The sequence below is a fragment of the Pteronotus mesoamericanus genome, unplaced genomic scaffold, assembly GCF_021234165.1.
Source record: "Pteronotus mesoamericanus isolate MK-2021 breed Mesoamerican mustached bat unplaced genomic scaffold, CSHL_Meso_final contig_317, whole genome shotgun sequence".
Lineage (NCBI taxonomy): Eukaryota > Metazoa > Chordata > Mammalia > Chiroptera > Mormoopidae > Pteronotus > Pteronotus mesoamericanus.
This window is the reverse complement of record NW_026555133.1, coordinates 1,994,223-2,010,698: the sequence shown is the minus strand read 5'-3', so window position 1 is coordinate 2,010,698 and position 16,476 is coordinate 1,994,223. Positions and strand designations below refer to the sequence as shown.

The following is a 16,476-nucleotide window of genomic DNA, read 5'->3' as shown; positions in this document are numbered from 1 at the left end:
GAGGACTATGGTGGAAAGAAGGAGAAGGGACTAGACAAAGAACATGTATGAATGACCCATGGACATGGATAATAGAGTGGGAATTGACTGTGGGAGCGGGGGTGGGGGTGGGATGGGTGGAGGGGGGTAAAGGGGGAAAAACTGGGACAACTGTAATAGAATTAACATGATTTATAAATTAAAAAATAATTAAAAATTACATTTAAAATAAAAAGAATATCATATTTAATAAAATGATAGGCTACAACTATGTACTGAATGCTTTGGTACCTCAAGGAGAGGAATTTGGTCCACACATACAAAGTCAGGGAAGGTTTACCAAAATTCAGTGCCGAGTATGTTGAATGTGAGATGCCTGTGCATATCCAAGTACAGATGTCCATCCAACAGATGGACGTATAAGTCTTTAGACAGAGATTTGGGAGTAGCCATTGTATAATGATGATTAAAGTCACAAGAGCAAACTAAAAAACCTAAAATGAGTTTGTAGAATGAGAAGAGGGCCAAGGACAGAACCCTGAAAAACACATTTTGGAGATGGACAGAGGAAGGAGTGGCCAGAGTGGCGTAAGTGAAACAAGGGCAATGTGGTAAGCAGGAAACCCAATTTCAAGCAAGGTGTAATTAACGTGTTAAGTGTAGTGCACTAAGTGAAAGAAGCCAGACACAAAAGTTACATATATCACTTGATTAGAAATATATGAGATGTCCAGAATAGGTCTGGACCAAAAACAAACCAGTGGTTGCCAGAGGCCAAGAGGAAAAGAGAATGTGCAGTGACTTCTTCATGGATCCTTTCAGGGGTGATGAAAATGTTCTGAAACTAGACAGAGGTGACAGTTGCATAACACTGTAAATGCACTAATTTCCACTGCACTTTATTTTTTTTCTTTCCTTTTTAAAAAACTTTTTTCTACCACTGCACTTTAAATGGTTAATTTTATATTATGTGAATTTCATCTCAATTAAAAAAAATTTTTTTAAACATGGTGCAGCACATTCCCCAAATCTAAAAGCATACCAGTGCCATTCTGTGACGGAGTTGCACAGCTAGTGGGGGATCAGAAAACAAGGAAAATGAGGAAGTTTTCCTTGAAACTAAATAAACTGAACTTTAAGTACTAGCCTTTATTTTAAGAAATAGTCTTTCCATGTTTTGTGGTTAAAGACCTTCCCTTTTATGAACTAGAAAAGACTGCAGAATACAAAATTTTTTAAATGTTTAAAAAATATCCTTACATCCCTAGTTGGTGTTGTAATAAAAAGTTGACAATTTATAATGTTAATTTCTCCATTTCTTTCTTTTTAAACATTTTTTTCATCTGTGAAATTCAGATAACTAAGGAACACAAATCTGGTATATATTAGACTCGCTATGGCAAAGGTCCCAAAGAAGTATCCTAATAAAAACTGGGAACACATTCTGTGAACTTATAAAGGAGCCTAACAGCTAATGTTACCATATACAATGCTGCTGTAACACAAAAAGGGAAGGGGACAGGGCAGAAAAGTTCTGGTGGCCAATTTAAAAACACCACAGTGGTAACAGCATAAGGAACACTTCAACGGGAACTGTAAACTGTTATTTTTCCAAAAGATGATTCAACAATATGTTCTAATACCTTAACAATGTTTGTATCCTCAAACACAGCAGTTCTTTTCCCAAGAACTTACACAAAAGAGGTAATCAGATTAAGTCCATAATGATTTTTCTATAAGGAAGAATTATATATAACATTATGACATTACTTATAATAATGAAAAATTTTATACTGATACAAATGGAACCAACTTGACTCTTTATATATTAGTGCATAAACAGTATTTTTGTATTTTCTATTTTACAATACTTTTGACATTTTGGGACCTTGCTGGCCAGGGAGAGACTGCCCCTCCCAAGCCAGCTAATACCTAGAATAAACAACTTGCCTACAAACACGCCTTTTAGATACAAATCAACCAATCTTGAGTCCTTACCCGAACCAATTCCTTTATCTAACTCTTACACACCAAGCCAGTATTTACCCTACCCCAAAGCCCACTGAAACTATTCAGACTGGCCGATCTTATGCTGTTTACCCTGCTCTGCCTTCCGTTTTCCTCAAAAACCCCAATAATGGCTATCGTCAATGCTTCCCCCTTGCTCCTGTTCTGCCTCAAGACCAACTCTGGCTCTTCTCCAGGTGGCTGTGCGTGGTGTGCCACGACTCTCGTTTCTGAGAGTGCTGTGAATAACATGAAACTTCTCTTTCACTGGCACTGACCTCTCCATGTCGTCACTCAGTCAACCTTGACAAATTAAAACATGGGCACAAATCAATACGTAGGAGATTAAGGAAATATGGTACATTTACATGCTGAAATACGCCAGCTATTAAATATTATTTTGGGGAAAAACATTTGCTGATATGTCAAAACCTTTAAAAACAGACTTAAGTGGGGAAAAATAATATATAAAACATTATGTAGAGTTACAATTGGATTATGTTTAAAAAGCACAAATAGAAACACATGTTCATTAACTTTGGAAATAAAAATTAAAAAAGAGGGGAAGGAGAAGTACATACCAAAATATTATTGGTGGTTTTCTCTGGGCAACAGAATTACCACCTATCAGTTATTTTTATTTTATTTACCTCCCTGTATTTTCCAGATTTTCCATAATGAACATGTATTTCCTTTGTAATGCAAAAAGTATTTTCTAAGCATCAGGCTAAAGAAGACATGAGATCTTACAAATTTAAATGCTTTTATCAATACATCTAAGTTCCCAAAGCACTTCATATTAACTTTAAAACTGACAGGCTGATGTAAATTGTCATGATTCTCAACACAAAAAAAATATGCAAAATATCTGATCCGAAAGTCTAAAAGATATTTCAAATGTCAGGAAACAATGTTATGCACAGTATATCATAGATCTGTTAAGACAGAATCAAAAATAAGAAAAAGGCTTCACTGCAAATCACAAAAAAACCTCTCTTTCCTGTTTTCCTGCTAAAATACTTTTGGAAAAGTCTGAAACTTTTTCAAGCATTTCTGGACATAGGACTGCATGACACACACAAAAAAAACACATATTTGGCAGTACCAAAAGTTGAGATATTCTCCTGGCAATCTATTAAAAAAAAACAAAACACACAGTAAATCCAGCCAAGTGGCCCTCAGTGTATGATCCAAAACAAAGAATGCAGAAAAACCACCACATCATACTTTCAATGTCCACTAGGATTTTTAAAAATTTTTTTTAACTGTCAAACAATCCATAAACATGGAAATATAAGCCACGAGGTAGATTACATTGGCTCAGAGTAAATGTGCAAACTAAACAGAAACATGATACGTCTGAAAGTAGGTAAGACCTTTATCCAATTTAGCTAAAACTGGTTTACCAGGCCGAGAAAGGAGATAGGAGTAGGAAAATAAGTATGAAATTCTAAATAGCAGGGGCAATATAAACAAGGCATATGAGCAATGACAGTAAGTAGAAAGGTCTGGTTGTGACGAAATGAACAGCAGAGTAAGGCTGGAAGGGTCTTTCAACTGTGAAAGCCCTTGTATGCCAAGCCCTTGTATGCCAAAGGGGTGCTTTTTAGTTTTTATCCTACAGGCAAAGTAAGAGAAGCATTCTGTGATTGAAAAGGAGATACCAACATGAGTCTTGAAGAATAAATAGAAGGATTTCAATACTCAGAAAGGCAGATGGAAATAAGCATTCCAGGTGAAGAAATCAACATGCAAGGTGGGGAGTGTAGCACAAGACAACCAATGTCATTAAAACAAAGCACATATTATGAATGGTCTGAGTGAGGAATTTGTCCTTACTTATTTAGGCAATGATAGTCAGTGTCTGAACTGGGGAGTGGCCTGACTGTAGCCCCATTTAAAAAAAAATAAATCTGACAGTAGCACTGAGGGTGTACTGCAGTGGAGCAGGCTGAAGACAGGAAACCTAATGAGGAAGCCCTTGCCCCATTGTGGATTAGAGGTGATGAAGCCACAGGACCACCACCATACACGTTCCACCTCCAGGTCTCTCTACTCTACCCCATACCAAAATCTGAAATGTTCTACCCTATCCCATCACAATCTGCCAATCCTCACCTACTATTCTCAGTATAAGACCTAATACTAGTTAATACTTAATACATGGTATAGGAAGTTAAGTGTTTCAATATTTTAGATAATCTCTTTTAAACAAAGAGCTCAAAGTATTATCAACATTAACTATGCATACAAAAGATTTTGCAGATATTAAAAATTTCTTCTAATACTTTACTTTTGGAACCGCTGGATAAACTAACATCTAATTATTTCAGTGACTATGACAGGAACTGCAACATGTTTCAAATGGTACTTTTTGTAACACCATAAAAATGACTGAAAGTAAGTATTACCATTTTATCTAATTTTCAGCAAGTAGTTATACACTTACCATATGAACAATGTAACCAATTAATGTATGAGAAGCTAAAATGGTACACAATTATTTTAATTAGAGATTCACTATACCTCTTCATTTGATAACTGGGCTGAAGAGTCTTCATGAGTTAAAGCACACACTACTGGTATTTTCACTTCTTCCTCAACATCTGTTTTTTTGTGGTCCTTTCTTTTATTAAGTCTTTGTTGTTCATCTTCCTCCTAAAAGTTAGTAAAAAAAATATATATTACACAAGTAATCTACATATGATGATTCATGTAGTTCCAACCACTCAAAACAAACAAACAAGAACTGTATGATGAGAGAAAACTGGACACCTAAGCTTATTTGTTTTGAAATCACATGTAAGGGCGTCCAGTCATAACAAAATGCTTTAACACTATAGGCACAAAGTATGAACCTTAGTAAAAAGAAGAAATCGGGAAATAGCTTCCAGAAACTAAAGAATGTGAATGTCAGACAAAAGAAGACAAACCGTCTTCTCTTCCTCAAATGATGCAAGAAAGAAAATTTACATAGAATATTCCTTAAGATTATTGCAGAAAACCAAATGGAAAAAGTTATTACTCATCCATTAGAAACAGGTACAAATTTATATGAAATACAAAAGGAATGACTGAAATTGATACATTCACTCAACAAAGATGAGTAAGATACCTTTAATGTCTATTGCCAAAGGACAAACACACAATTACAATACTATTGAAGTATGTTTTTTTAAAATGACTGATTTCATATGAGAGAGCTAGAAAAGGGGACCCCGAGAAGGTAACATTTTAGCTGATCTTGAAGAATTAGTAAGATAAGTTTGCCAATTTTGTAAGAGGAGACAAGCAAGAGTTCCAGGGAGACAAGAAGCAGGTACAAATGTGCAGGGGCACAGGGAGCCATCTGACGGAATACTGTATAATTTGATGTGACTAAAAGAGCACAGGCACATGAGAAGGGAAGTATATGGAAGGAGGGTGGTGATTAAGTGCTTAGACTCTGGAATCAGAGACTGGCTCAAATCTCAGATCTGCCATTGGTCCCTACTTCATTTAGATAGTATAATTGGGGTTTCCGGATAATTTTTAAAAATGTTATTGAGTTTAGAGAGAGAGACAATGATTTGTTGTTCCACTTATTTATACATTTCATTGACTGATCCTTATATGTGCCCCGACCAGGGATCAAACCTGCAACCTTGGAATATCAGGACAATGCTCTAACCAACTTAGCTATCTAGCCAGGACAAAGCTCAATAAATTTTAATGAAGGCTTTAAATGACCAGTTATAGGAATTAAGACTGTTTTAATAGGCAGCAGGAGGGGTATGATTAGATCTGTACTTTTGAAACTGAATCTTTAAGTTGACCATGTCTACACACAAGATGAATGAGTCAGAATTAAGAAACAGAAAACAAAATTATAAAGGAAGAAACTTCTGAAAAACAGAATCTAACGTAGGTCATGTAACATAATCTAAAATATTTCTAATAATACCTTAAAAAGCTTCTACAGAACTATCCTAGGGAAATAATTGTACACATAAAACATAGTATAGAACATCAGCTGCAACACTGTTTAAAGTGACACTCACAAAAGGAAACCATTCAGATGTCCACCAAGAAGAGAATGATTAAGTCTATTACAGTACATCCATGCTACTAGCTAACAACAAATGGCTCTCTGATGTGAAAGTATATCTAAGATAATGCTATGAGAAAAATAAGTTATAAATACTTAAACTATGATACCAGTTGTATGAAAAAAAATATTCCTAAACATGCACTAATAAATACATAGAAATGATCTGAAAGACTACCTTCCAAACTGACTACTCCTGACTTAAAAAGTGGTTACTTCTAGGAAAGGAGTGTGGGAGTTAGCAAGGGACATCTTTTTCACTTTATCACTTTATAATTTTACTTTGTACTTAATAACAAAATTTTTAATATAAGGGTATGTCTGTATATTACTCAAGTAATTTAAATAAGTTTTTAAATCACATGAGGCAAACAGAATCTTGGGTATGCAGCACTCTAGACACCCGCTTTTACCTATCATTCGGCCTCTCCGTCCCCACCCTGCCACCTTCTAAGAAGGCTTTTAGAGCAATGTCACGAAGACTTGGCCTGGATTAACACACTTCAAGAGCCCTAGAAGAACTGGACAGAACTACAGAGAAAACATTTCTCAGAAATATGCACTTTTGCGCACTGCAGTCTCTGAAGCAGATCACTTCTAAATGTTTTTCTTCCTCCAGGCAAGGTCATTTCTAAAGTTGAAAAACAAAATCCAATGCTGCTATGATATTTTTTGAAATGTCATACAGCACCTTATTTCAGGCTTTAGTCAACCTCTAATATACACCAAGCAATGCAGTCACATGTATGTGGGTGGGTTAGGATGCACTATTAAAAAAGTAAGCAAGTCCTACAAAAATGCTATTCACCTGATCTTTCTTTTTCAGTTCTTCAACTTGTCGGAGCTGCTCTGAAGTTAGCACAATCTCCATTCGCTGCATGTCCCTCATCAGCAAACGCTGAGATTCCAGAAACTGGTCATTGGCCTTCTGCCACGTATGTTTTAACTGGTTGTGTTGTTGTCGCTCTTGCTCCAAGAGATGGCACACTGTAAGAATCCCCCAATCAAAAACACTAAATTTTAATGGTAGGCAATACAGTATTTCCTAAATTTCTCTGACAAAAAAATAAAATCCTTTCCACAGTGTCACTCACATAAAAAATGTTCTAGGGAATACATTTTGGAAAAGGTTGCTCTAAAGGCCAAAGGTTTAAAGCACTCCTAATTCTCTTTAATATAGTCTGATACATCTGTTATCCAGGAATCCTTGAACCCATTTAGTTCTGACCTCTACGGATAAGTCAAAAAATCTTTGTAAATATTTATGTGGTTGATACTCATCAGCTCAATCATCTTCTATGGAGAAAAGAGTAGGCAGCATCATCTCTCCGTCCACCTACTCAGCTACCCAAAGAAACTCAAGAGACAATTCCTATTTCTTATTTTTCCTCATCTAATACATTCAGAAGCCTACTAATGCTACCTCCTGCACATTATGGCACAGCCATCTTCTGCTTTAGATCAGCCCTCGTAATTTAGACTATGACAGCAGTCCCTTTGTTATTCTCCCTGCTAAGGGGAGTTGCCCTCTCTATTCTATCCTCCACCCTATTAAAATGAACTTTCTAAACTGCAAAATTAATATTATCACTCACTAGTTTAAAACCCTTCAGGGAAACCAAACACAAAAACCACATATTGTATAATCCTATTTAAAAGGAAATCCAGAACAGGCAAATCTACAGAAACAGAAGGGAGATTAGTGGCTGCCAGGAGTTGGGAGGGAGGAGAGAATAGGGATGTTTTGGCAATGGATCTGTAACTTCTCTTTGGAATAAAAATGTTCTGCAATTAGAATATATTAAAAACTGCTGAATTGTACACTTTAAAAGAGGAACCTTCATGGCATGTGAATTATATCTCAATAAAGTTATTTAAGAAAAAAGACTTTTAAGCCCTTCAGATGCTCCTTAATGCCCACAGTATAAAAGCCAAAAACCCTTAGCGTAAGGTCTCTGTGCTCTGCCTCTCCTGTTCCACATTTTGCACTGCTGCCTTCTGCATCCTAATTTTGCTGAACTACACTTTTTTCACTCCCTTACCTTGTTGTACCACATGCAAATGGCCTTGAATGTTATGCTCATCTCTCAAAAATACCTACCTTTCAAAACTCCACTTACCAACAACTTCTTTGAAGAAGCCTATCCGTGGCACTGCTGCCTCCTAATACACTCCCAATCCTAGCACCTCTGACATGCAACTGCACTAACCTGGCCGCCTACCTAATTCCACCAATTTAAGCTGTCACTACACTGCTGCTTAACCTTTATCTGTCTTCTTGTCATTCAAATACTATTTTTTGGTGTGAGTGTTTCAGTATGGAAATTCCTTTATCCCTGTACTCATTTGAGTGAACCTTCTCAGATACTTTTCTAGATATATTAGGAAGGTTTGGCAGTCTTACACTATTTCTGGAAGGGTTGGAGCACATAGTTTAAACATAATTTTTTTTATACGCTTTCAGAGTTTGGGGGTCTTTTTCACTGCAGCAGCACATCTGAAAAATGTTTCCTGAAAGCCAAAGGCTCACTCAAACTTCGGGTTATTTTCATAACATTTTATGAAATAATTCAGTATACTTATGTGATTCCAGCTTTCTACTACTTGGGGGGGGGGGGGGGGAACTAACTCATATGCAAACCTAAATTACTTAGGGAAGATCTATGTTTTCCACAGCATTTGATATAGTTAAAAGTATTCATTGTAAGACTCTATCACCAGTCCTAAAAATGCATATAAAATAAATTACTAGCAAAACCTAAAATAAGTATAAGATTTCAAAGGCATGCATTTTGAAGACGAAAAAAAATTAGATCTTTATTTTCACTAACCTCTAACTGAAATTTATCATTTACTTCAATTATGAAATGTAGGCAACCAACTACAGTAAGTATAACATAACCTATGATTTGGCAACCAACAGAAGCCACAGATATCTTAATATTGATATTTATGCTCATCACTACTTCAAAATTACAAGTTATCAGACCTGCTACTAGATCTTGTTATTTAATACATTACTGAAAGAGCGCATTTATTACTATGCCATAAGTTTGCAGTTATTTATATTTTGATAATTTTTTAATAATATAATCAGTTTCTTTTGTAATTCCCCCATATTTTATGGGTTAAAGACATTATTCTGAAAGGGCTTCACAAAACTGCCAAGAGTCCATGACACAAGAAAATTAAAAACCCCAGGAATATAGGAATCACTAGAAGAATTCAAGACAAAAGTATATTTTTATTTTAATGATAAAGAGATGAGCCTTCTTCCTCATTCCTGGGAAAACATAATCAATTTCTCCACCATTCTGCTACCAGACATGTGAAATCAAAATTGTCCCTTCTAAACAGGAATGTTATTTAACAACACCAGAATATATTATCTGTCCTCTCTGTCCTATATTCACTTTTGCTAATCCACCTCCATCAAAATGGGTCGAGGACAAAACCAGTCTACGCAGAAGTTCCCAGCTGTATTATCTTTTGGTCAAGAGCTCATGCCCTGTGAAGTTATTACTAGAGTCCCAGAAGAAAGAGAAGCCAGTAACCACCTAAGTATCTTTAGTAGACCTCACATTTCCAGATTTTCATGGGAATATTCAAACTGTGAAGCTTAAATTAAATCACCAACATATTGGATTGGTATTTTAAGGTTTGTTATTGTTTTGTTAATCAATATCATAGTTCTCTTAGAGACTAAGATAAAAAAATATACAGAATATATATTTACCTTCATGCAATTCTTTCCGCAGTTTCTCAGCATCTTCCTGTAAAACGGATTTCTGAGTATTCAAAACAGCTACATACATCTCTAGGTCAGTCCTACAAGATTTCTCAGCCTCCAAATAATGATTCAGTTCTTTAACCTGAAACAAGACACAATTCTAGTAAACTAAAATTTACACACTTACTATAGAAAACTAGAAAAATAACCAATTAATAGTAGACATTATCTATAATCATATCATGAAAATAAACATTCAATTGAGATTACATATAACAGTTTTCTACATTCTTTTCAAAAAGGCAGTTCCAATTTGTATTCCCATGTGCTCATTTTATCTCACACTCAGTAACACCAGATTGTTTTGTTTTTATTTTAAACAGTAGTTACTGTCTGAAGATAAAAATAGTACCATACCCTTATAAGTTTGCTTTTTTTTAATTTCTAATGAGGTAATTCCAAGTGCCTTAAATTAATAAAAAGGAAACATTTTCACAGATACATATATTCACGGAAGGAAAAAAGAGGAAGTCATGATGAAAGGAATAACAAACTTGAAGGCAAATGAAGAAAACTTTTTAAAATCACATCTTTTAAAAAACTACTTTATTTCTGTTGAGCAATTAGCTATAATGTTCAAACATAAACAAGTTAGTATAAATCTGAAATAGCTATCACCAAAATAAAATGCAATCTTGTCCTAGAAAGTGATTACAGAACTACTTGTTTCACCCTGTCTTAGAAACTGTCTATCCATTGGCCATTTAGTTAACTTAGAACTTTTTCAAACGGTTATGTCTAATTTAATTTTTAAGGTCATTTCAAGGTGCATGCCTTTTACCTTCCCATTTTTTTCAACCATTAAATAGCTGAAACATTAAATAGCTGACTGATCCTAGTCTATTATTAATACAATAGAGTAATACTGGTCACACACTAAAATAATTATTTAAAGCTGTCATTTGCTTCACTGGAGGCTGCCAGCCAATAAAAAAGATACTAACCAGCCAGTGTGGCTTGGTTGGAGCATCATCCCATAAACCAAAAGGTCATGGGTTCGATTCCCAGTAAGGGCACATATCTAGGTTGCAAGTTCGGTCCCCGTACAAGAGGCAACCAATCAATGTTTCTCTCTTACATCAATGTTTCTCTCACTTTCTCTCTCCCTCCTTTTCCCTTTCTCTAAAATCAATGAGCATGTGTTTCGGTGAGCATTAAAAAACAAAACAAAACAATACTAACCAAGCATGACAAAGTGCTGGCTGTTGTGAGGTACTTTCCCTATGACCTGAAGAGGGTAATAATTCAGTTGATGGTAAGAGAGTCAATACGACAGATATAAAATGGTGGCATATAACCACTAATTCTATCAGTTATTACTTTTTAGAATATTTGACTCAATTAATAATTAATGAATTTCTAACATTCAAAAGCTATTGGGCAGAACTCTGGGGAAATGGTGGCACAGTATGTGAATTTCCTTGAATTTAGAACTGCTAAAAATAACAATACCAAAAGCACATGGGTAGTTACAAAAACAAACAAACAAAAAAACAAGTGATAAATGAGGGTAGGGATAAACTACTGACCTACTTCAGTAGTATCAGTGTCTATGCAGAAGAAATTAACAGAAAGCAACAAGGGTCCCAAGAGCCCCAAAACAGTCAGCTGGGGCTCCAACTTGACAATAGCAGCTGGAGTTGGGAAGAGTTTCACACACTCCAATAGTGGGTAAACACTATAAATTTGTACTGTAAGACATAATCTGGTTAGGATAAAATGGTATCCCATTTTCACTTACATTTCCCTGACTTGTAGAGAGGTTCAGTATCTTTTTCCATTCCTGACTGTCATGATTTTCTCTTTTGTGAATTGCTTGCTCATCTTCTTGTTTCTCTACTGGGCCATTTGTCACTTATGAACTAGGCAATTTTTATTAATTTCAGGTACTAATTTTTCATCGGGTATTTGAGGTATAGAAAGAGATCTTCTAGTATTCTATAGTTCTTTAATTTTATGTGTGATTTCTTTTAATAGTGAAGTTTTATATTCTAAGGTAGGCAGATTTGTTGATCTTTTCATTCACAATCAATATTACTGTCTTATTTCAAACATTTTTTTACCCCAGGTAAATTTTATTTTTTTAACACCTAAAAGCTTCAAAAATTTGCTTTTCACTCTTAGGGGTTCCCTCCCCCCATTTTTTTAAAATTTATTTTTGCACTCTTACGGTTTTTAATTCATTAAAATTAATATTTGTAAAGCATGAGGTAGAAAACTAATCTCATTTAATTCCATATTTATAATTATTTTTAAAAGCCTACTTTTTAGCAAACCTTTCTTTTCCCACTGATTAGTAATGCCACCTGTCATATATCAAAGTTTCATACATTGTTCTATTTCTGGGCCCTCTAGTCTGTTTCACTGGTCCTTTGACTATCCCTAAACCAATAACAAGCTATCTTAATTACAGTAGCTTTTTTATAAGTGTTAGTTAGTATCTGGTAAGTAGGGCAAGTCTCATCACCCTCTTAAAATTTTTGCTAGCTATATTTCTGATCCCTTGCTTGTCTATATGAATCTAGAATCTACTGGTCAAGTTCCTTATTGGATTTTTTAGTGTAATATTGAATTTATAGATTAATTTGGGGATATACTGCCTGCTTTTTTGTTGTTGTTGTTGTTGTTGTTGTTGTTGTCATTGTTGTCGTCGGCAAAGTAGTTTTCTTTACTTGGAGCAAGTAAAGGAGACAGAAGATTCATCTTCACAGTTCTGTCTCCCTTCTAGCTATTATTTGGTTAATTACACACTGATTTCTTCTTTACAGTTGGCTACATTGATCCACTGAGTTCCTGTCAAGCTAATCCTGTTTACAGCTGCATCTGCAAAATACTCCATGGTAACGGAGGTTCCTTTACCACTGTCAAACTCCTAAGTATACCTCCAGCTTTATAATACATTATCTTTTCATTAAGGAACATAAATGTATTCAGATCTTCATTTTTAACACAGGTTAGCAAAAGTACATTTACAGCTGCAACATAAGAGTTTTTTCTTGTATTATAATGCATTATTGTATTATTTTCCATACAAACAACTGTAAACCTACTTTTGCCTCACTTTATGTATTTCATAAAGATCATGCCCATTTTTCTTTAATGTATTCTAAGTACATGAAGTAGTCCCCCTCATCTGTGGATGATACATTCCAAGACCCCCTAGTATAGTATAGAACCATACACATACTGTATTTTTTTTACTATGGCTATTTATTATTTGCTATAGTAAAAAAACGTAGTATGGTTAGGGTAAAACTCTATCCCTAAAGTGTATGATACAGTGTATGTATACACTTTATGGCTTTTGTTTGGCATATCCAAATTGCTAGCATCACTAGTCTTTTGCTTTAGGGCCATTATTAAGTAAAACGAAGGTTTTACTTCGTTTAATACCACAGGTGTGATACTGATAACTGGGACAGCTAGTAAGTGACTAACAGGCAGGTCCAGCAAGGAAATGGACAAAAGGACAATTCACATCTTGGACAGGACAGAGCAGGAAAACGTAAGATTTCATCACCTGAGAACAGCACACAATTAAAAGCTTATCAATTATTTTTTGAAATTTTCCACTTAATATTTTTGGATTGTACTTGACTTTCGGTAACTAAAACCTCAGGAAGTGAAACTGCAGATAAGGAGGGACTACATTAGGGTTTTTTTGTTTTTTGCTTTTTTTTTTATTGTGAATGGGATCTTTTTCCCCCATCCATTACATTATTTATTTAGCTATTACTGGGGTATAGAAACACTATTATTTTTGTATGTTGATCCTGTTGGAACTTTTCTAAACTCTTATGTCTAATAACCATACTTTTTTGCGTTTGTATATTCTCTTGTTCTTCTATATAGACAATCAAATCAGTTTCATCATTTTCATTTCAGTTCTCATGCCTCATTTCTTTATCTTGTCTGGCTGCACTATCTGAACAAAATCACCAAGCATTAGTCTCCTAATATTGTTCTCATACTTAATGGTGTATGGCTGCTAAACATTCACCATTAATTATGATGTTTGCCGAAGGCTTGATAAACAGCCCTTTCCTAAGTTACTGATGTTTATCAAATGCCTTTCTGAATCTAAAATATATTATTCTTTTCCTACAATCTTTTTATATGGTGCATGATAATAACAGGTTTTCTGGTGATAAACCATCCTTAAATCCCTGGGAATACAGTTTACTGGGTTGTGATTTTTTTTTTTTTAACTACACTGTTAAAAATTTTGTTTCTCTATTCCTTATGAGATTATCTATAATTTTCTTTTCTTATACTACCTTTCTGTGGATGGATATGCATGTGTGCATTTGTAATAAGGTTACACAAGTCTCTAAAATGACTTTGAGAGCTCTCACTTTTTTTCTATTGTCTAACACCTTTTATAAAAGATAAAGATTATCTCTTTCCAGAAGGCTTGGAAAAACTTGCCTGCAAAACCAGTTGAATCCAATGTCTTTTGGAGGAGAGGAAACAGGAGAAAGAAAATTTTTTACTATAAATTCTTTAGTAGTTACTACTTTTACTTTTCTATTTTATCAAGACAATTTTGACTTTTATTGGAAACTTTTTCATTTCACCAAATTTATTTAATTTCAAATTTATTTGTGTTCATAATATTTATTATTTTTAAATCTCTACTAATTTGTACTTATGTCCTCTCTTTAATTTCTAATGGTTTGAGCCTTTTTTCTTTTTTCCTGATTAATCATATTGGAGGTTTGTCTATCTTATTTTTTTCCATTTTTTCATTATATTCACATTCTCATTTTTTCCTTTGCTTTTCTCTTTCACTAATATTGGCTCTTGTATGTGTTATTTTCTTCCATTCATATTGCTTGTACTATTGGTCTTTTTTGAGATTCTTGAGAAAATATTCAAATCACTCAAAATAGTTTATAATTCCTTTTTCTATACAAGTTAACTTTTTTTAATTTCCAGACATTTTAGCTATCATTTTACTGTAAATAATTTAATAATTGTGGTCAGAGACTCTGGTCTGTATAACATCAATTTTTTGAAATTTCTTAGCACTTCCTTTGTGAACTTATGAAAAATATAACATATCTAAAAATAGTAATACTTGATTCTATGCACTGTCGTACGTGCTGTAGATGTGTTAACTTACAATCCTCATAACAGCCTTGTAAGACAGGCTATATTATTACCCCCATTTTACAACTGAGAAAACTAAACTATAGTAAGGTTAAGTAATTTGCCCAAGGTCACCCAGCTAATTAATGCTAAGCTCTTAACTACTGTGTTTTAATTTACTACAGTACAAAACACAGTCTATTCCTTGGGTACAGGGTTCTATGTGTCTTACAGCTAAATTAATCATGTTGCTCAAAACTCCTATATCTCTACTAATACTGTTTTTTGCTTGCACTATCACTTGCTAAAGGTCAGTTTAAATATCCTATTATAACTGGGAATGTCAACTTCTCCTTGTCACTTTTGGTTTACATATTTCAAGGCTATGTAAGGTAAATTTAAGTTCATGACTGCCTTTTCTTTCTGATGGATTATTTATTGATGGAGTCTCTCTTTATCTCCATTAATTCTTTTCCCCTACGTCCTACTTGTTTCATGTAACAACTGCTTTATCAACTTTCTTTTGGTTAGAATTTACATGGCATCTCTTTAAATATCTCTTTATTTTCAATTTCACCTTGTAGGTTTATTTCAGGTGTATCTCTTATAAGCAATGTAAAGTTAAAATTTTAAAATACAAGCTCTTTTAGGTGATTATCAGTTGTTTTTTTTACTAGGATTCTTGATACATTCCCTTCTCTGTATTTATTTCTACATTCCTATGTTGTACTTCTGTTAACTATCTCCTTTTTTATTGTTTCTTTCCTCTTCCTTTTAATTAGTTATTAAAATCTTTGATACTCCCTTTGTATTTCTTCTATTGTATCTTTATGGCCAACAAATCCAGCCATAAAATAACTGTATCATCTCTAAAAAAATCAATTACTGGCTGGCTTGAACACCTTACTTTCCTTAATAAGAAACTGAATGAGATCAGGTCTCATTATGATAAGAAAATAAACACTAACTTTATAACAAAGCAGCACCAGCAGCACAAGCATCAGTATTGCAATTATTTATAATACCACAGGGACAAAGTCATCTCCCAGGATTTTTTTTTTTTTTTTTTGCATTTTAACAAGGAAAGATTCTTAAAATGCATAGTCTAAATTACAGTTTTTCCCCACTTAGTGATTCTAACTTTTGCTCATGGCATTAAGACAGAATCTTGGGTTTTAAGCAAATGAATTAGAATGTTTCCCAACCTTTGAGGCTTCCAGCTCTTTAACCTTGTCTTCAGCTTCTGTCAGTTTATCTTTCAAAGCTGCAATCTCCTTCTCCATGGGCATCACAACAGACCGAAGTTTTTCAGCATCCTCTTGGGCCTGTGGTTAAAAACAATTAAATACTACTACTTACTGATTTATTGCTTTTTCTAAGAAACCTGATCCATCCACTTGTTAAAAATTAATATAATAAATAAGTCTACCAAGCACTCACAAAACTGAACCATGTCTAACTTTAAATGCTGCATTACTTTGGCCCTGACTGGTGTGGCTCAGTGGGTTGGGTGTCCTCTCAC

The 16,476-nt window shown here is 34.3% G+C and overlaps 1 protein-coding gene across 3 annotated transcripts in view; it reads right to left on the bottom strand.

Annotated features, from left to right (window-relative positions):
• Positions 1-16,476, bottom strand: part of RABEP1 (rabaptin, RAB GTPase binding effector protein 1) — a 109,426-nt gene that overhangs the window by 33,383 nt on the left and 59,567 nt on the right. For all 3 annotated transcript variants that reach the window (XR_008529343.1, XM_054575837.1, XM_054575838.1), the window contains exons 5-8: positions 16,160-16,279; positions 9,810-9,945; positions 6,882-7,060; positions 4,513-4,644 (exon numbers count right to left, since the gene is read on the bottom strand). Coding sequence is in view for 2 of the 3 variants with exons in the window: in XM_054575837.1 (XP_054431812.1) it covers positions 4,513-4,644; positions 6,882-7,060; positions 9,810-9,945; positions 16,160-16,279 (567 nt within the window). In the remaining variant the exon portion in view is untranslated. The remainder of the gene's footprint in view (positions 1-4,512; positions 4,645-6,881; positions 7,061-9,809; positions 9,946-16,159; positions 16,280-16,476) is intronic.